At 35.4% G+C, this 22,647-nt stretch overlaps 1 protein-coding gene across 1 annotated transcript in view; it reads left to right on the top strand.

The window, feature by feature from the left end:
• brinp1 (bone morphogenetic protein/retinoic acid inducible neural-specific 1) overlaps nt 1-22,647 on the top strand; it is a 176,780-nt gene that overhangs the window by 80,127 nt on the left and 74,006 nt on the right. Inside the window, exon 3 of the mRNA XM_051110054.1 lies at nt 10,545-10,735. Coding sequence (XP_050966011.1) covers nt 10,545-10,735 — 191 coding nt within the window. The remainder of the gene's footprint in view (nt 1-10,544; nt 10,736-22,647) is intronic.

Genomic DNA, 22,647 nt, shown 5'->3' with positions numbered 1-22,647 from the left:
ATGGGGAAAACAGACGGAGTCCGGCTATAAATGTTCGGAGCTGGAGTCTACTGTTCCCTCAGAAGAGCGCGCAGGGGAATTAGCTTGTGACAGGACGCTGTGAGTTCAGTATAATTCGTGCAGGATATATTTACACTGAAACAAACAAACACGTGTTGTGTTGTTGGTGTCTGTATAGAAGCTTTGTAAAAGACGAAGTTTTTCTGTGACGAGTCTGAGATATAAAGTGATACAGGCTTAGGGCACATATAGATGTTATTATATTGCTTTTACAGAAATGTAATTTTTGTCCTAGTTTTCTAAGGCAAGCATCGCTATTACGCAGATGTAGAGACCTAGTATCTGGCTTAGTCCGAATTCTCGTTCAGGCCTAAAAACTTGCTCATCGAACAGAGAGGACAGCAGAGAGATGCTGAGGTAAATATATAAAACTAAATATATAAAACTGTGGGCAAGAGAGATACCCGTCTGTATGAAAGCGAATGAATCAGCGGCTTCAGTTTCAGTATCTCTCCCGCAAGGACAGAAGACAGTGCGGGCAGTTTACTTGAGAGCTACATGTACGCTAGAATCACTCCTAATACTGTGAAAAGAAAGCACTGCGCTGGCTGCATAAACACTGGGATGTGCAATGTTTGTTTTTACACTGGTTAGTCAGATAAACAACACATAGCAGAATTACGTCACTGTTTGTTTCTCAAGTCTGTGGGAACACACAGGCGGTTTGCATCAGGCTCCATTTCATCTGGCCAATAGTGCACTCTGGTTTCAGAATGTGAACCATTCGGACAATAACACATTTATTTATAAAAACACAAATATTAAACAAACAAAAAAATCAGTAAGTGTTGTCTAAATTCTGGTGATCTTCATTTAAGGCGGCATGAGGGCCTCAGCAAACGTTACCCCCTCTTTACATCCCTCCCCCCTTCCTTTTTTCCTCCTTCCCTTTTCCCTTCCTTCCTTCTTTCCATCTTTCCATCTTTCCTTCTTTCTTTCTTTCTTTCTTTCTTTCTTTCTTTCTTTCTTTCTTTCTGTCTTTATCTTTGAAAAACCTAGTTATATTATGTAGCCTATTTTAAGCTTTAATTTCTAGGTCTGTAAATGCCAGACTTTCAAATATTGGTATTTGTTGATATTTATCACAATAATAATATGCCATTAACAGTGAAGGAAATGCTTATTAAATGTCCGTTAGACTTTGAGGATGAATGTAAAAAGAATTGTTTGTTCACAACTGAACTCCACAGAGTAAGATTCTCTTTTAATTTACTCCCATTTGAATTCTGCATTTTACGATTTAATACAAATTCATCAACATGGTGTATAATTAAATGATCTGAAATGTAATCTTTTAAAATGTAATCACATAAAAAATATAACAATTAATTTACAACAAAACATAAGACAGAACTGTAAATGTACTGCAACATGGGTGAAAATATCTTAGTTATATGATATATGATTTTTTAAAAAAAGTATTCTATCTCTGTTATTATTATTATTATTATTATTATTATTACACAATGTGTGTGTGTATGTATTCACTACTCACTGATGTGTGTGTGTGCGCTTGGATGGGTGAAATGCAGAGCACAAATTCCAAGTATGGGACACCATACCGTTTTCCTTTCCTTTCCTTTCCTTTCCTTTCCTTTCCTTTCCTTTCCTTTCCTTTCCTTTCCTTTCCTATTGTTTATTGTGCTTTCAATATGACATTTGACATTCTTTAAAAAAAAAAAAAAAAAATGAAGTTGTGAATGAAGAACAATCCTGCTGTTTAATTTACAGGCGGTTAAATATTGTTGTAGACAATCGGAAAGCTTGAGATCAACTGCCCTAGTATCACCAAAAATAGGTTTTGCTCAGATCTGAAGTACAGATCTATTTTGTAAGGCGTTTTCTTTGTTAGGCGGGCAAGTCATTTAAGTGATATCTCAACTGATTAACACTATTAACCAACTCTCCAAATACAGGTTTCCTCAGTCTTGAGCGACTAACCCACAGCGGCTCTTTCTAATGGCTTTGTGGCGTGATAATCACTCCTGTCCTGTGTGCTCAGGCGCTGCTGGCGTGGGCTATTTGTTATCGCAGGAGTTCCTCAGAGAGGTCATTAAATCTGCCGTTGAGCTGAGAAATAATGCAGTGAATCATATCGCAACTCCCATCCAACAGCTTTTGCTAATCTGAGCGTATGGGCCTAAGTACATATGGCTCTCACATATGGCTCCTCAGTAATGGCCAAAGCCGAGAGGAGTTTAACTGATGTGTGATTGAGAATTTACGCTTGATGCTGAACTGATAATCTCTGGCTATGCTTATTGGCTGTGGTTGCGTCCAAAACGCTGCCTCGTTCTGTACAATATCACAGCAGAAATGTGATGGTAGCATGTACAGTGTAAGGCTGCTTGTGTGAATGAGTTACAGCACATCATTACAACCTATCGCCACTCTCATTGACTAATTGAAACACTTTGATTTTGCCAACCCCAAATGGTTTGTATTAGTAGCTCAAGTACTGACTACATTTTTAGAGAGTAGTTAGACTAGAGCTGAATGACTCTAAAGTATAGCTTGTAGCTACTCTAACATTGTTGGCACTTTACAATGAAATAGCATGCATAAATCTCACTTTTAAGTCACAAAATAAATACACACATGGGTGTGCTAAAATAAAGAAATGTAAACATAACATTCAATTATAAGTTGTACATAACTGAAGAATCTGCATTATTGTTGTGACTATCAGTAGCTAAGTTTGCACTCAAATAACCATTACTAATCGTATTGATGGCTGAAGTGAACTGAAAAGTCTTCATGTATACATCTCAGTCGATCTGATTGGGCTCAGTATGAATGAAGTTTCGACTGAATTGGAAAGAGTGGTGTTGACTTTAAATAACCTGATCAATAGGTGAAAAAACAAAACAAACAAAAAAAGCATGTACAGGTTTGAATCCAACTCTTTTCTCAGTCAGATGAAAAAATATCTTGCACACATGTGCAGTGCCATTAAGTGAATGTTTACATATATTTCACTTCATAAATGTGTGCATGCTAATGCATGTGTTATGTTTTACAAACTGGTCAGTGGAGGAGATTGAATATTTGCTAAATAGATGGTAAAAATGTTCTTCTGATGTAAATCTCAGCATTCCTTTAAGGTATGTCATCAATACAAAATCAGTAATTATGCATATGGTAGCTCCAGTTACATTATTGTGCTGTATATATATGGTGCAGCTGTGCATGAATATGTAAAATAGATTGTAACATGTAAACAAATTTCACACTTAAAAAGTACAAATACCTAAACATTTTTAAATTAACATCTTGCATAAATTTAATGTACTAGCAAAAGCAAAGTGACTTAATATATCCCCTAGTGAAAAATAATTATACTAAAATGTATTTCAAAGTACATGACACATACATTTACATTTTATGTCATTTATGCAGTCAGTGTAAGTACTGGTATATTTAAAGTCTGCTATATTGGACCAATTAATTTTGTACTTAATGCACTAATATTGTGCTGAAGTCCAACTAAAGATATTAAATGAAACTAAAATGGAATTATTGCAAGTATACTTTAAGTACACTTAACATATTTTGCATTTAAAGAATAATATTTAAAGATTGTACAATCCTCATCAATAATGACATTAAAACATAGTTTAGGCTTAATATTAAGAAAAGTTGAATTGAACAATTTGTATATCATCAAGTCTCAAACGATGTCAGTAAATGTTAATAGACTTGAGCTATACTTAATACTTATACTAAAAAAAAAAAAAAAAAATATATATATATATATATATATATATACTTTTTACTTTTATGATTTAATCATAATTTAAGCATAAACTAACTTTTTAGTACATTATTATTATTATTATTATCAGTGCATACGCTAAAAATCAGATTGGATTCATTGTGATTTATGAAAACCAGTGCGTGCACTGTTTATCAGCAGTTGTTGTGTTAGAGTGCTAGTAAACATCAGTGCTACACAACACAGTTCATGTGAAGGAAAATATGATTAGTGATGCTCTTTTGATGATAACTAATTAGATTCTAGCATTTATCTGTCAGTTTGCAGCTAATACCCACCATATGAAGCAGGCCATGACATGACTTGGGTTTTTTCCAATAAATTCACACATAATTTTATATTTGGACCAGACTTGTTTCTGCTACTGTGCATGAACTGAGATATTTGCATGCATACTTATTGGTACTATTTTTAATGATGGCTCACTAAAATAAACTGATTATCGCTGAAGACATACCATGTTTGAATATTTTAAATAGATATACTTTAGCACAATGCCTAGCACGTATGCCTGCAAGGACACAAACACAAAGTCTACGAACCTCTTGCAGTCAGAAGATATATTGCCTTAAACTTTCTCTTGAGCAGAACGCACCAGCGATTCTTGAGCGCTGGCAGTGGATGACTTTACCGTTGATGTCTGTGAATTTGGACACAGTCCAGAGACGAGAGAGGGAAGAATGCGCTCTGACCCTAATAGCCTGCGAACAAGCGCAGGAGAACGGAGACGCGCTGAAGCTATGCAGCTGGAGATTGAAACGCGCTGATCGGCTCGGGGAGAATTGGAGCTAAGTAATAGGTCAATTTGAGGGCCCACAGAGCCTTTCACAGCGAAATCACTGGAACCTGCACTCGTGATTCAAGGAATGGAAGGGAAAAATGGCAGAGTATCTACAGCTTTTGTTTTCAACATGTGTAAAGCTCTCCACTGTCATCGCTTCTTGTTTCTGAAATGAATGCATGAAAAACAACACAAATGGTTGTATTTTCAACCATGCATGAACATATACATGTATGAACATATGCTGGTGGGCTCCATGCAAACTAGAAAATAGTGCTTGACAATATAGTATGATATTATATGAAAATACTTATAAGAAAAAAAGAATGCATTTACAAAACCCTCATTATACCATAAAACATTCATATTTTCCGTTCAAAGATCTGTTGATATTAAACATTTGTTTAAATTTTTTAATCTAATACTGGTTTACAGACTATTTGTTTTACCTTTAATACTACTACTATCTTTAATACTTCATATTCTTGTATGGCTGGCCAAGAAATATTTTCCAAAAAAAAAAAAAAAAAGAGGAGAAGAGTGGAGGATCTTGTGCATTTTTCAATCCACACACAACAAGTTACAGATTCCAGAACTCAAAACTTGAAACTGTTTCCAAAAAAAAAAAAAGATCACATGCTGAGATACTAGCAATCTTCTTTTACAATTATACGTGCAAAATTTTGAATTCACAGTAAATGTTTTAGTCATGCAGGACTTTGAGTAACTGGTCTATAATTGATTTAATACACGTGTGTTGTGAGGAATCGTATAATCGTATATAAAGATGAAACATTTCAAAGATTGTGAGTACTGAGGATGGTCCTGTCACTGTGACTGAAATGTTTGCTGTGGATTTTAAATTGCTCTGAGCATTCTTCTTGTAGTAATAAAAGAAGATTGCTAGTATCTCAGGATATAATCCTTTTTCAGATGCACAGTTAATATATTTCAAGTATTGAGCTTTTTACTCTTTCCATAGGAATTAGTCAAGAAATATTGACATTTTTTATAACTCTAGAACTTGCAACTCAAGACTGTCTGTTATAGTGGCAACACAATATTATAAAATGTTCAAATAAGCTTCACTTTATTATTATTATTATTATTATTATGTAGTTATTTGTAAAATTTCATACAGATGTACATTTGCTTGTTACATTTGTTCATTATATCAGAATTTCCATTTGTAACTGTTTATAAGTGAGCGCCGTTGACGGACCGAGAGCTGAAGTAGTTTGGTCTGGTCTGGCTTTGAACTCATCAGTATTCTAGTCTCTCGTTGTGTTCTCATCTCCATTCTTCACTCTCCCTGTCTCTCTTCCTCCTTCTGTCGCTGCTTCCTATTCCTCTGCTTCCTCGTCTCACTTTCTTCCCATCTACTCAAGCATCTGAACACGTGTGTGCGGCCGACACACCTTATATCCTCCTCCTGAGTGATTTCATGTGGAGTCTTAATACGCCTCATTATCTGCACTACTTTACCTTGAGATTTGTTGATGCAAAAGCAGACACAATGCAATTTGCATATATTTGTTCCCGTTCCCTTGAAGAGCAGTAATTACGAAGCTCTTAGAATGATTTCCAAAGGCGTAGCGCTGCAACTTTCATCAGGGAGAGGGGGGCTGCCGAAACCCGCCATATAACTGAATTATCATCATGTTTTTGCAGAGGTCTCCTTATATTTTTATTCTCAAGACAGACCTGCTGATCGCAGTTTGTGAAGTGTCTGAATAAGAGGGTGTCAATCCAGAATTGTTCTGGCACCCGCGGCGCAGCGAGGGTCGGCTTCACGCAGGTAGACTTAATTGTACGAGCTTGCCCGGAGCTCTCAGCCGCCTGGTGATATTTTTATTACAGTACCGACCCCAAAAGCCCTCCAAACTGCCAACATTTGTAGAACACAATCAGTTCCGCTCGATTCACAATTTGTCTTGGTGGAAATATCCGGACGAAGAATGCTGAGGAGTAGCTTTAAACCAGAGGTGCTTAAACTTCATTATTGTATATCAGAAAATAACAACGGCCCACCGACCCCTTTCAAAACTATTTAATTGTTAGAAGATCAGGTTAAATTGTAAAAAAGAAATAAGAAAAATGTACACATCTTCCTGTTCAACTGCTTCGCCCCATCTCCCCAAATGTTTGAAACTTTTGTAGTAGTTGCGTATGAGTCCCTTAATTGTCCTTAGTGCGAAAAGATCGATGTCATAATCATACAGTCGTGCTGGAAAGCGTTCAAATATGCAAAAGATGCTGAAAAAATAATGGATATGCAGGACCTGGAAGATTTTTCTGAAGAACATTGAGCAGTTTAACTGTTCAGGACAAACCACGGACTCATGAAGAACTCATGAAAAAGCCTTGCTGTGGATAATGAATAGCAATTAAAATGTCACTGCGTCCAGGGTTTCTGGATTTGAAAAGTGCAAGAGCACTAGCAGATAAGCCCACGTTACTGTGTTAATTGACTTTTATTTACAAATGTTGGAAAGGTGGATCGATATCTTTACAGGTTTAGTCTATTAAGCATTTTCGTGGCCTCCTTATCGCACAACCCGTAAGGTCAGTGGAGTCGCCCAGCTTTCAGGCTGTTGTTCGAAAGGATTCTGATATGGAGTCAGAGTACCAGCGCTGCTTTCTTCTGTCTGTTCTGAGGATAGTCACTAATAAAGCCATCGGTAGCACTAGGATTTGGCACCATTGAGTCATTTCTGACATTTGGATATTTCAAGCACTTTCACATTAGAGCTGTTTGTGAAGACACAAGTTGCCTGGTGTCAAAGCAGCTGACGTGCACCCAAAAGCAATGCTAGCATTCTACGGCAGGACTGCAGAACTAAATGCATTTATGGCAAGTAAAGTTTTGGTAAATCTAGAGCAGGGGTAGGCAAGTTTAGTCCTAGAGAGCCGCAGTCCTGCAGAGTTCAGCTCCAACCCTAGAGAGGAAAAAAAAAAAAGTTATCCTGAAGACATTGATTAGCTTGTTCAGGTGTGTTTGATTAGGGTTGGAGCTAAACTCTGCAGGACTGCAGCTCTAGGACCGAACTTGATGTAAAGGGCCGAATACTTTAACAATAGTGAAATGTCTGCCACTAGTTCTCATCTATCTATCTATCTATCTATCTATCTATCTATCTATCTATCTATCTATCTATCTATCCTTCCATACCTCCATCAATCCATTATTCTCTGTCCTGTCCATTCATCCACCAATCCATCTATCTGTAGATCCATCTGTCTATCAATCTGTTCATCCATCCATCCATCCATCATCCATCCATCTCTCTATCAATCTGTTCGTCCATCCATCCATCCATCCATCCATCCATCTATCCGTCAGTCCATCTGTCCATTTTTCCGTCCATCCATCCGTCAGTCCATCCATCCGTCACTCCATCTATCCGTCAGTCCATCCATCCATCCATCTGTCCATCAAATAGAATAGCGTGGCCTTACAACTTTCCAACTTTCAAATTATAAAGTACTTTAAATGAAAAAAATAAAATAATAAAATAAAATCTAACTTCAAGCTTTTAAAGCCCCTTACATTTTTTTTGGCCAGACTTTAAGCTAGCAATTTTTTTTTTTGGCCTTTGGTCAACACACAAAGCTTGCTGATTTGGCTTTTTATGGAACCACTTAATTGGACAGAGGACAAAAAGAAAAAAAGACATATTTTGGACAAATAACTAAACAACTGTTGTCAGTAACTTAATTTACTCAATATTGTGTTTTTATTCAGCTGCTGTATAAAAGCAACATCACTCACAGGGTGTAAGTCGGGGTGTTTATCTGAAAAAAAAAACAAAAGCATAAATTGCCCACAGGTAACCCTGTTGAACTTGTTAATGTAATGTTGCTTAACTATATTTTTACTGTAATAAAGCACCTTCATTTCTATCTGGCATTCACCAATCTAAAATAGGATATTAGTAGTCACTGCATAACAATCTATGCAGCAAATGTGAATGTCAGAGTGATCTACAGACAGAAGGTTCATCCAGCTCCTGATCTGAATGTCCAGACTCCTTCAAACAGTGTGGCAGGTGTTAGCAGAAGTTCAGCAGTGACTGCTGCTCTGGCACTTTCCTCATGTTAACACCCTCAAGACTTTAGACAGGTGCTGAATGGACATTTCCGTTGTCCAACTCTGAACTCAGCATTTATGAAAATAGATGCTTCTTTAAAGTAGTTTCAACTGTTGATCCGAATTTAAACATATTTCGTCAGATTATTAGAAAATCGCTCAGTGAATGCATTTCATGTCTCAAGGATTTTCAATTTTCACTTCATTACAGGAAGATGCATGTGATTCGTTGCCAAATGAGATGTTAATCGAACCAATTGTGAGATTAGTGAGACCAAAATCTAGCCAATGGCAAATCAGGACCAATGCTTATGGCTTTGTTATGACAATCATGACAGACAACAGCAGCAGCTATCTGCAGCTGGCAGTCATGTTGATTAGATAACATTGTGAAAGCCTTGATTTGGATTTAATATCAAAATGTTTTTGCTTTTGTTTTTCCCTCTATCACACTGGACAGAAGTGATTGCCACATGATTGTTGGTGCTTGTTGAGCTTTTACAACTGCCAGTGCATTTAAAATTGTATTTTGCAAAAAAGTGCCAGATGAAATCCAGTTCTGACAGTACAAAATACACTTTTTTTTGTTGTCTTGACAGATTATGTGACACAACTAAATTACATTAAAAGAATAGTTCACCCAAATGTTAAATTAAAAGTTCACATGCCCTCATATTATTAATGTATTTTTATTTCTTCTGTGAACACAAAATAAAACAGAAACCTTACACTAAAAGCAAATGCGAGGTTGACTTTTAGAAAGTTATTTACACTTTACTTAAAGCCTTTATGTATAATGCATTATTTAGATATCCATAGTATATATTATAATGCATTGCATCTTTTCATAAATAATTGTAACCAAAGGTATAACACATATATTGCAGATTTCTAGTTATATTGTTTGTTTGTTTGTTTTAATGGATCAAACTTTCTAAAGATGCAACAACGAATAGATTAATACATAACAATGAATAAAGTATTATAATATAATAAAATAATATAAAATAAAATAAAGCTGAAATAAAATAAATGCTTATTCATTCATTCATTCATTCATTCATTCATACATGCATACATACATACATACTAGTTACCAAGGCCACATTTTAATTTAGTTTAAGTTAATGTGCACAAATAATTAAAATATAATGAATACGAACTAAAACATGGAACAAAATTACTAATTACTATTTTCAAAATTACTATGAAAATAGTATTTCAATGATATTAAAAATAACACTGAATGTATTATAACTGCGGCTACAGTTATTTATGAGATCATATAATCCATTATGAGGTGTGTTACAAGGCAAATGATGCATTTTATAATCCGTTTTATAAAGGTTTTCTTAATTTTCATTATATATAAAGAGAATTTGAATGAATCTGTTGAGGTAATCATGCACATCTTACCACAATAAGCCAAGCATCAATTCAATTAAAGATTACTGTATAATAAAACACTAGCATTTTGTAATTATGTATTTGTGATATGGTAATAAATTGATAATGACAGTATTTATGTTTTGTCAATGTTCCGTCCGATAATGATCCTAATGAAAAGTGCTCTAGCAGCCTCTGTTGCTATGGTTACCTCCTCAAGTGAAAGCACTTTCTGTATACGAGTGTGTGTTTGTGTTTATCGGCAGGAGAAAAAAAACACACTATGTCTGCTTTTTAATCTAACTTTTGTGGTTGTAACGGAAATGTATGTGCATAAGCAACAATATATAACTGCCTGCTTAACAGTCTAAATCAGCTCTGCTTTCTTCTGCCACTAAATCACTAAGCCGATTTTGTTGTGGTTCTTACTCACGGTCTGTTCTGCTTTGCAGGGAGTTTGCACGTTGGAAGGTGAGGAACACGGCCATCGAGAGGCGGGATCTGATCCGGAATCCTCTGCCCTTGATGCCGGAGTTCCAGCGCAGCATGCGGATGCTCGGACGACGGCCGTCCACGCAACAGTTCATCGACACCATCATCAAGAAATATGGGACGCACATTTTGATCTCAGCCACGCTGGGAGGTGAGCATTGCTACCAATATTCGCACATCCATCATATTATGGATTCATATTGAATGCAGACTCAGTGTGATACAGACCAAAGAGGAATATTGGCATTTCATGCAGTCTGACCATAGAGGCCTCTGCCTAATTTGGCTAAGTGCACCTTCCATCCAAGCAATACAAAGATTACTTTTCACCAAAATATTATTTGGTTTTAAGGCACTACAGGTGAATAGGGTAAAAGCATTAAAGGGGACCTATTGTGCAAAATTCACTTTTATATGCTTTTACATGCTGATGTGTGTCCACGATATGTGCAAAACAACAAGTCTATAATGGTAAAAATCCACCCACTCCTTTTTTTTTATGATCGCCATAAATCAGATGCAGTGTTTGAACAATATGCTGTTTCAGATTTTTTCCTACTGTATGGCTTAATATAATGTAAATTATGTCTCTTACTAAAATATGTATTGGAAAACCCATGAAAGATTTATGGTATTTAAAGGAGTCATTGGATGCAAGGTTCAGAGCAGGGAGCAGGGATGTAAGTTAGACAAGAATGTCTCCGACTGAGCGATTGAGGTGTTGTGTTGCTGGATGAACATAGTGGTCGTCATTTACTCCCGACATGTAGATGCAGTGGACTACATTTGTTTGTGAATTTGAATGCACCCCGATCTACATATATCTGTCTATGTTTGCGCGAATCATTCGTGATCCAACTTCACTTGCAGCAGAAGTGAGTATAAGGTTTTTTTTATGAATCTTTGTGATCGCCTTTCTTAATAGGGTGCTAGTTAGCAGGTTTAGTGGCTAAACACAGCTAAATTCGGCTAAAGTAAACAGGCTCGTCACTCCACAGAGAGAAGAGAGGGGCGGGGTGAGCAGAGCTCATTAACATTTGAAGCAACCTCGACCAGAACAGGATGAATTTTGCAGAGCTCATTTTGGCAAGGTAAAAAGGGTGTTGTTTTACACAACCATTGAGAATTTTTAACCAAAGTATATTATAGACTTTTCATTAAGACCCTAAAGAATCATATCAACTTTTTTTTTTTTTTTTTTTTTTCTTTTTAAATCTGCGTCATTCTATATATGTATGTCTACAGTCTGTCTACAGTTAATTGAAACCAAATCTGAAAATTGTACTGTTGGCCTGCAATGAGGATCTTTATTAGTTGAACACTGTGTGTGCTGTCTGTGAACAGTTCCACAGATATACATTCGATTTCATTTAAGTAATATTGTAGTAGCACTAAGCTACACCGACTGTCACATTAAATGTGTAAAGTGAAATGAATGAAGTGTCGATCGCTGCATTTCATTTATAGAACATTTGCTTTATTACATTGCATCAAATCCTTTTTTTAATGCGGTCTGCAGCGTTGAGTGTTGTAACCGATCGCATACATTTCTTCTGCGCTTACGAATGCAGTATACAATCAGAGGTGTTTTGATTTGTCACCGCGGAGAACTCCGGAGTTGTTCAGTGTGCGCTCATTGACTAAATGAATAGGCTATGCATTCACAAATTCTCTCATCAGCCTAAACAACAAACTGCCATTGCAGCTTCAACGTTTAATGGGTTATATGAGTTAAGGCTAGTTATAAAATTGCCCTCAAGTAAGAAATGAAGAAATGCCGCTTGAGTAGATTTTTCATTGGATACTCTTACTCAAGTTACTCTTACTTGAGTAATTATTTATATAAGTACTTGTACTTTTACTTGAGTACTACCCACCTCTGACTAACAGTTATCATTTATGTTATGTGAGCCATACAAGTCTTAATACCTGGGGTTCCCTTTAACTAATAGATATTACCATACTTTCCCCAGTTGATTATTGTCAATTAATTAATACGATTGTTTTGTATTACATGTTTCCTGAAATGTTATGTTTAAATGTGCACCTGAGGCATTATCTAATTAAATATGCATTCAAGTTTGCATACATTTCCAGAACAGAAATCTGAACATTGGATAGAGACTGATTCAAAATTCTTATTGATTGATTGATTTGATTTGATTTGATTTGATTGATTGATTCATCCCATAAATCCAAAATAATGTCAACAAACATTTTCATTCTGGAAAAAAAAAAAAATAAAATAAAATAAAAAATAATTTAAAAAAATGGTTTTGCTTATGTAGGAAGTAAACTGTAAAGTTCGGTACATGTAAATGTTACTGAAGTAGAGAAAGAGAGAGAGATAGAAAGAGATGCCTTTAAAATATGTATTGTAAATGAAATCTACAGACACAAATAGATTAAGTGCAATAATAAAATTAAGTGAATAATGTATGAACAAACGCTTAAAGGGAACCCTGGGTATTAAGACTTCTATGGCTTAATATAAAATAAATAATGTCTCTTACTGAAATATGTAGTAGAAAACCCATTAAAGTGTTACATTATTTAAAGGGATCATGAACTTCCTTTTTATTATTATTATTATTATTTTGTACTGTTGTCTGAGGTCCACTTGTAATGTTATCACAATTTAAAAAAAAAAAAAAAAAAAAAAAATCAAACAGAACAAAAACAAAAACAAACAAACAAACAAACAAAAAAACAATTTTCTGTCCTGTTTTGACCTTCCTCAATGGAAAGTTCTGTTTGAATAGGCGTGGCAGATTGTAGTGTCTTGTGTCTTCTGGCGGGATTTTTGGGTAGGGGTTGGGTTACATGCTCATAAATGTGTGAATAGTGTAATGTAAATAAAACTGTTGTGACTGTTTACATTGAACAATTACATAGCAACATATATGCAACAATGGCAATATTATTACCCAATATATAATGAAATCATGATGATAAAATTCCCAGTGCCTTTTGTTTTGCGTCCGCATATTGACGCCAAGGCTTTCTTATTTAAAGCAATGGAGGACCTTGCACATTAAAAATTACGCAAAAAAGTGACGCCAAAGGGTCCTGGCCAAACATTAATATGTGACGAGTTGGAAGTGAGAATGTGTTAAAAACAGCAACAGGTAGCACCAGTAGCTCACCAAGTGCGACCATTTTACATCATCGAAATAATGCGTAAATCTTTAAAATAACATACATGGGTTTCATGGGTTTTCTACTACATATTTCAGTAAGAGACATAATTTACGTTATGTTAAGCGAAAAAAAAAAAAAAAATACTCGGGGTTCCTTTTAAAGTAAAGTAAAATCCTGAATATAGAAATTAATAAAACTGTCAAACTGTAAAGTGCAAAACAGGCTAAATTCTCAACACTGAGCAGTGACTAAACAAACAATATTTTCTTGTATTGTCTTGCATTAAGTGTTGATATGTCTATTTTCCTGTCCTAACTATGCTCGATTTTATGGTTGCTATATCTTTTCTTGTGGTTCGTTGAGATTCGTTGCTGTGGAACATTTGGAAATGAATCATTCTGTTAATGGATTTTGTCTGTAATGCCAATTCATAATCACATTTCACGTGTTTGTGCGGAGCTCAACTGAGCCCGATACCCTTTTTGTCCTTTAAAGGCTCAGTTTCATATAGATTCACAGCTGTCAAGCGTAATTGCTCTGATATGCTGTCGTTTGGCTTTCATGGGGAGTTTGTGTTCAGGGGTTGAAATATTAGATCAGTTCTGGCTTAGTGGTTAAACTTGATGCTCTAATTATGGCATAGAGAAATCGGATCGGGGGAAGGAATATGATGCTGGACTGTAAGAACAGAATAAAACCAAATGCACTGCAGCTTATTTTGTTTTTTATCATTTTTATATTACTTTGATTAATTTTACATCTCTTTAAATATCTAAATATTTTAACACCTTTACTGATCAGTAAAATACAGATCAGTAATTCTAAAATCATTATCACAATAAGGCTTTTTTATTTTATTTTTTATTTTTTAAAGCTATTTTCCTTGGAACAAAGCACAGTAATATTAATTATTTAATAATGTGGTGTGATGCAATGACATTTGCTAGATAATTCTCTTTTTGCACTGACCTTCAACCCCATGTCATTGAGTTGGTCTCTGTTTCTGGCTGTGCTGAGGGAGATTTTAATGCACAGTTTTCTGAGAATGAGCCATACAGCTTCATTCATCGTTTCTCTGTCTCTCGTCATGATCATCATGTTTCAGTGTGTCAGTAGACTGCGTTTGCTCTAGGGGTCATAAGACACGATAACAGGCCTAAGGTCAATGCTCTCAGTGTCAGTCGTGCGTTTTACAGTGTGTCATTATGTTGGCAGATAAACATGAGCGGAGAGCAGGCACACACACAGCACAACACATTGCCGAGAGGATGATGCTGTCTGATCCACATTAAAGCCAGTGCGTGTGTCAAGCATCTGTGTGCTTCTGTGGAAGTCTCTGAACGCTCTGGCAATCCCACCATGTGGGACCCAGCAGAACCAATGTCTCAGAGTACTAAAGAGACATGAACATACCATTATAACTAGGGAAACACTAGTATGTGCTCCTTAAAATGCTATATATATATATATATATATATATATATATATATATATATATATATGTATATATACATATATAGCCAGAGCATGTATACATAACAAAATTTTACAAAAACACACAATTACCTTTTTAAAAACTAATACATTTAATCACATTTTCAGTTACTGAAGAAGTGGCATTCAATCTATACATTTTATCAGTAAATACAATGCTCTTGCAGAGGTACAGAAACACTATAATGCATATTTCCTGTTTATATTTCATAAAATGCACTGCTATATTCAAAACCATTGCATGTTATTAACAATTGATTACAATAATCCGTTAACATGATAATATTAAACAAGCTGTGAGAAAGCTGTAGTTTGTCCAGCTGTTCTGCACATAAAAGTTACAAAATGCTACTACAGTTGAGGTCAAAAGTTTATATACACCTTGCAGGATCTGCAAAATGTTAATTATTTTACCAAAATAAGAGGGATCGTGCAAAAATGTTTTTTTTTTTTTTTTTTTTTTTTTTTATTTAGTACTGACCTGAATAAGATATTTCACATAAAAGACGTTTACTTATAGTCCACAAGAGAAATAGTTGAATTTATAAAAATAACCCCATTCACATATGTTTATCCTAATACTGTGTTGTTACCTGAATGATCCACAGCTGTTTTTTGTTGTTGTTGTTTTTTTTTCAGTGATAGTTGTTCATGAGTCACTTGTTTGTCCTGAACAGTTAAACTGCTATTCTTCTAAAAAAGACCCTTTAGGTCCAGCAAAGTCTTTGGTTTTTCAGCATGTTTGTATATTTGAACCCTTTCCAACAATGCCTGTATGATTTTGAGATCATTTTTTTTCACACTGAGGGCAACTGAGGGACTCATATGTAACTATTACAGAAGGTTCAAATGCTCACTGATGCTCCAGAAGGAAAAAACTATGCATTGAGAGCCAGGGGGTGAAAACTTTTGAACAGCATGAAGAAGTGTACATTTTTCTTATTTTGCCTTATTTATTTATTTATTTATTTATTTATTTTTATTTAGTACTGCCCTTCAGAAGCTACAAAAGATACCTACATGCTTACCCAAAATAAGTTAAGAACGGGGTCATTTTTATAAATTCAATTATTGTTTTTGCTTGTGGACTATATCTTATTCAGGTCAGTACTAAATTAAAAAAAAATAATAATAAAATAATATGCATTTTGTATGATCCCTCTTATTTTGGTAAAATAATTAACATTTTGCAGATTCTGCAAGATGTATGTAAATGTTTGACCTCAGCTGTAGATATATTAGTATTGGCAAATACCCAAAAGAAAATGTCGAAATATTATCAAAGAATATATATAATTCATTCATTCATTCTTTTATTCATGCTGAAGAATGTGTAATGGTCTTTGGAATTGCAAATGATTTTTGTCCTTAAGTGTTGAGCAGGTCAGTGGTTGCGCTGTTGGTCATTATAGCATTTATTGGTCATTATAACGACATAGAGTTTATTGCAAAGCAAAGAAAAATGAAATGCCGACTGGAATTTCATTACATTTCAGACGCAGTGTTCAAGGGAATCCATGGACATGAAAGCCCTTACCCTCCGTCACCTACACGATACGACCATAAAACCCAATGGAAAATCGATAGAAGCAATATGCCTGTTCCAGTCCAGAGTACCACAATAAATCACAAAACGCTGTATAATCCGGAGAAACGCGAGGCTAATACCTGAGCGCGCCTCGTAATATCTGTGATTACAAACTGTACGAGACGCTGGTGTTCGGATATCAGCGCCGGAGGAAGCAGCCGCTTTATTGTGGACAGACGGAGAGCTTGTAATTATACTGCAGCTCAAGGTCAAATTAGGGTTCATTGTTCTTTGTTCGCTGTAGACGTCCTTACATTGATTAATCGGTTGATTAACAGGAAATCTGATTTATTAATGCTGCCTTTAAAGGTTACTCACATTAGCGTCAGGGTGTGCCGTGCGCCCCTGTTGTAGCACATTTCTCTTAGTTGAGATTGAGCAGTATAGACACAACCGAAAATAAAGGTCAAAGGGATTGAAAGGTTGAAGCTAGCAGGTTAATCGACAGTCATGGATGTGCACATAACATTAACATGCCTGCAGGAAGATGAGGGCCAAACAGACAGATGACATCAGCTGTTACTGTGATTTAGGATTGCTGAACATATGTGACATGAAATCCGTTACAAAACCTGGTTATCTGTCTTCATATGCAGCTCCTGTGGCTTCTGAACAGTGTGTGGCATGTGGGGAAACATAAAACCTCAGATTTATGATCGATAAATGTGCGGTTATGTGCACACATGCAGTATGTTGATACTTATAAGAACTTAAGAAAACGTGAAAAGAAAAGCAGCTGGAATGCATGTAAATGCATTTAAATTAAGACACCACTTTGGTTGTTGCCTTAAAATTTATGACCTTTAACCGATGACACATGACCTTTGGATGACCTTACGTGTAGTTAGGTCATTAATCATAAGCAGAGATTGAGCACGTAAACGCACACTAAAATTGTCCTTTGTGTCAAAACCTTCCTGGTCTCATGGCAAAAATGTTCCTGGGGGCACTTTTTCGCAGGACATGAAATACGTACCAATAAGTACATATTACAGCAGTTTCCAAAATAAATGAACACTAGAGGCAGTAAAACTCCAACAGCTTTTATTTCTTTTCACACAAAGTATGATTTACACGGTTTCGATTAATAAAGCGTAATATTTTTGCACATTTACTTGCAGAATATTATGTTATGACTTCAAAACAATTTTAATATGCTGGGAGATTTGCAAACTGATGCTTTTGAATATTAGCATCACATATCCAGCTTCCTACAGCTTCATGCAATACAGAGATGTAAAACTTGCACACAAGGACGATTCTAATGGCACACTTGCATCAACAAATGTGATTTATATCAGTTTTGAATTTGTTAACACTATCGGGTAGGTTTAGGGTTTGGTGTAGGGCATATTTCTAACACGACAGAGCATTAACTTTTAGCGACAGTCCCTGGATATTTGAACTTTGAACCACCGCAATATGTACCTAAAGCAACGTAATAAAACACAGCAATACATACCTATACCAATGTAATACAAACGTGCTAGGGTTCATGTTTTGAACCCGTGTTTTAGTGCCACTCAGTGGACATTTCTCTTTGAAACTGCCATGAAACGTGCAGTAGGGTACGTAAAAACGGTGTTGCAGAAAACTACCCAGAGGTACGTAATTTTATGAGACTGGGTTGGTCATAACATGCCTTCAGCTGACAGATATAATTTCTGGCAGTTATATCAGAAACTGACATACAGGCTTGTAATGTCTATCAGTTTAAATCTTTTTGTTTTGTTTTTTTACTTTTATGTAAATGCATTTAATAGATGCTTTTATCCAAAATGCGTTTAATATTATAAGAGGTGTTTATTAGTTCATGTTTACTGGAAATCAAACCCATTAAAAATGTTCTTGTTTATGGTGAATGTGCAATGTAAAACGAAAAATAAATAAATAAATAAATAAATTGCAACTTAATTATTGCAAATGTGTAATTACAAATATATTTAAATACAAGACATAGAAGTTTCAGAGAAATGACATTTATAGTTTATCATGAATATTTGTCAGTACATTCAGTACTTTAACCGTACTTCTAAGACAATACAATTAGTTATGAAATTACATACAAAGATGTATTTACGTCCTGCTTAAATGGCATGAATAAAGCACTGTAAAGTTAAAGTTAATTGCATTTAATATACATTTAAACTATGACACATTTTAATTTAGCTGTGATTCATTCAAGTGTCCAAAACATTACATTCAATTCACACTTTAAGTATATTCAAGTATATTATTTATATAATAAGTATTCTTTTAAAAAGAATGCTAAAGTCTTTCACAAGGGAGCCCAAGTCCATTTTGTATACCAACAATTTTCTGTTCTGTCATTCTGTATCTCTGTTACTGCTGTTGAAGTGTAGCCTGAAGCTCACAGCTGGTTGGTCAGCAGATAGTCAAGATCTTGAGCTGATGTGCTCACAGCGTGAGACGGCACAAAGTGAATGATTTAGAATGCTCTGGATAGAAAACGGCTTTAGTTTTTTTGGTTTTACAGTTGATTGTTGAAATATGCAGCACACATAATTATTCATTGAAAAGGGTTGTTTCACAATGTTGGTTTGTCCACCAAATTACAAAGTACAGCCTCAACAGAATTCAATAGGCAACATGATACACATTCCAAACAGTAGCATGATATATTTTTGGGCTACACTTTATTTAAGGTGTACTTAATACTGTGTAATTATACAATTAAGTACCGCATTACAGTATTTAACAACACATACTTACTAGAGAGTTGGAGTTTGGTTTAGAGTTTGTTCCCTGTAATTATGCGTTATTCATTTACTGTTATTTCTGTAGTAAATACATGTAACAAGGACACTTTAAAATGAAGTGTTACACATTTTTTGTCATATGATCTTATTGCTATGCATGGGTCTACTTATCATCTCAAAAATGCACATTTTTAATTAGAATGAAACCTTGTTTAACGTGTACTGACAAGATGATGTTAAAAATGGAAGTTCAAGTCAATCACATTGTTTTGTAGGTTGCAGTCTCACACATACTGTGCTCTGGTTTATACTGCACAGTTTGCCAACTGCAATATAGGTCATGCAGCTATTTCATGCATTCTGGTTTGCATACTATACACAGCATATACAAGCTATACTGCAGGAATAGTAAGAGTGCTATGCTAGTATGCTATTCCATATCCATGTGTGTTGTCTTTTGGACAAAATGAGGGATCTCAGTCCCTCTTTAGACACTTTCTTTAGGGTTGAAAAAAGGTTCTGTTCTTTGCAATGTTTTTCACAAATGGTTCTTCACAAATTTCACAAAAAGTGTTCCATTAAAGGTTCTTTGTGAAACCAAAATGCTTTTATAGCCACCATTTATATCATTATTTTTACAATGTAAATGTTTTTAATGTTACATGCTCATATACTTGTAGTATATGTGTATTTATGTGTGCATTCGTTATGTGTGCACACATACTGATCATATTTAGCTGTCATGATAACAGTGGCGTTTTCAAAAACTTGCACTTTGAAACCCGTTTTCAAAATTAACACTGTTGTCGTGTAAATGAACAGGCTAAATGCATAAAAAGTTTCCCATTTTTGGCTGAAAATGTTGTAGTGTAAACAGCAAGACTTTGTCTGTCAGTAGGCCTGATGATTGTGTCGTAATGAATCTGCGAGTTTGGCCATCATATTTTTGGTGACATTTCGAAAAAGTTTACCAAGCACTCAAACCACTTTTCTACAACACTCTATGCTGCAGAATTAGTATGATCATTATGCTAGAAGGGTACAACGGGGGTAAAGGCGCCCCGGGGTAAAATGTGCCTTTGATATTATTTCCTCTAAACCACTAGATGGCAGAAAAACGTGGCGTACGACTTTTCAAAACGTCCTCTTTTCAAGATACACATGCAATTTTGTCTGATCCTTGATGCAATTTCAGGCAGCAGCGCAAAGTTAATTGTGTACTTACTTGATCTAATATTTGAAAAACTTTGTAGGTTCAAGTAGCAAATGAGAATCACTAAAATTCTGAATATATCTTGAGACAAAGGTCTTCTTAATGATTTTCATTTTGAGTTTTGTTTAAGATCATTAAAACAGCAGTTTTTAAATAACGAAAGAATATGTAAAAAGCGTCCCTGCTATTGAGGCTAAAAGGCACAGTAATTAACATGATAATAGAAGGCTGACTTTTCCATTTGTTGACATGACATGGTTAGATTAAAATGGTAAATATCATATATTATGTTCGGTGTCCATCTTAGAGATAATCACCGCGTTTAGAATGAAACCATCATATTTAAAAACATGCTATTAATCATATCATATAATAAAATACCATGTTTTATATTAATGCATTTTAATGACAGTATATTTATTGAGCAAAAATAATTATTTTATTTATTAAAATAAGTAGAAAATAGTACACACTTTGCTAAAGTGATTGATTTGAACAATTATTACCTTAGACATAATTAAATCAGAAATATTTGTGTCAATACTGTGTGCCTTCTACTCCATGCTGGTGAGCTGGTGTGTGGGGTAAAAGGCCCACCTTGCCACCTCAAACATTTATAAGATTTACAAACACAAAAAAAAATCAACTTGTATGATTAATTTTCAGACTAAATCTTTTGTCCGCATGTTTTGCCTTTTAGACGAAAAGAGGGATCACAATTTGCATCCACTCTTAAATCTTCTTTATTCACAGTTGATGGTTCTTCATTTACATTAGTAACGTGTTTTTCACACTAAGGAAAAAAAATCAAGAACTGATCAAGGTTCTTTGGCAAACCAAAAATGGTTCTTCTATGGCATTGCTGCAAAAAAAAAAAACCTCCCTTTTGAAACCTTTATTTTGAAAAGTGTAGTGTTTTGTATTACCAATGTTAGCTTGTGGTTTATGAGTGCTGTCTGAGTAGGGTGCACGCTATGGTTTGGAGCAGAGCTACTGTAGAGCTTTTGAGTGCTTAATGCTAAAGATAGAATGGGAGAAAAAGCTGATGCATAGAGAGGAAAGAGAGAGAGAGAGAGAGAGAGAGAGAGAAAGAGAGAGAGAGAGAGAGAGTTTTTGCTCCCTGTGTTTGTCTGTGTCAACACATAGCTGGTGTTTTTTTGCCGGCTGGATTTTACGGCAACTGTCTGAGCAGATATTCCTCTGGTGTCCTAGTGAATGAGTTATTTAGGAAAAGGTCAGTGGCGCTTTGCAAAAATCAATCATAGCTGCTTTTCCCACTCGACTCCAGTGGAGGAGAAATCTTTGCCATCGAGTGGTGTGACTGAAGGAGAGAGAGACTCGGGTCATGTCAGTTTGACACTGTAAGCAAAATTTTCTCGGTGACAGTGTGTGAAGTGAGTCACCGATGCAAGCTGAGTCTCCATCATGTCAGTGTGTTTGGCAGTTCTTACACACTAGGAAGTCCACGCTGAAGAAACATGTTGATAAAATGACATGTTGGCTGCATGAACCACAGCACTCAGAATGATGCCCGTATGAATGTTGGCAACCTCAGTGGGACGACTTCATAAAGCATGACAACAATTCTTGAAATGTGCTGTTGCTGTGACATCTCAGTATGTTTTTACTGTACAACAGTAGAGGAAATCATTTAGTTATCCTCATGTCATTCCAGAGCCGATTGACAGCAGGATGATATATTGCCAAATGTCCAAACTGCATCATAACAGTACAAAAATATAAATAAATCAGATTTTGGAGTGTTTTTTAAGAAAATGCTATTTGAGTTTTCCAATTAGACAGAAATCTAAGGCAAAGCACCACAGGCGAAGAGGACTTTTTTCTTTTTTTTTTTCTTCCCCTTCTGGATATCATCCAGCTAATTAATCACGGTAAATCAGGATAAT

The sequence above is a fragment of the Labeo rohita genome, chromosome 5, assembly GCF_022985175.1.
Source record: "Labeo rohita strain BAU-BD-2019 chromosome 5, IGBB_LRoh.1.0, whole genome shotgun sequence".
NCBI lineage: Eukaryota > Metazoa > Chordata > Actinopteri > Cypriniformes > Cyprinidae > Labeo > Labeo rohita.
Note: the sequence above shows the minus strand (reverse complement) of the source record. Positions and strands in the feature narration are given on the sequence as shown.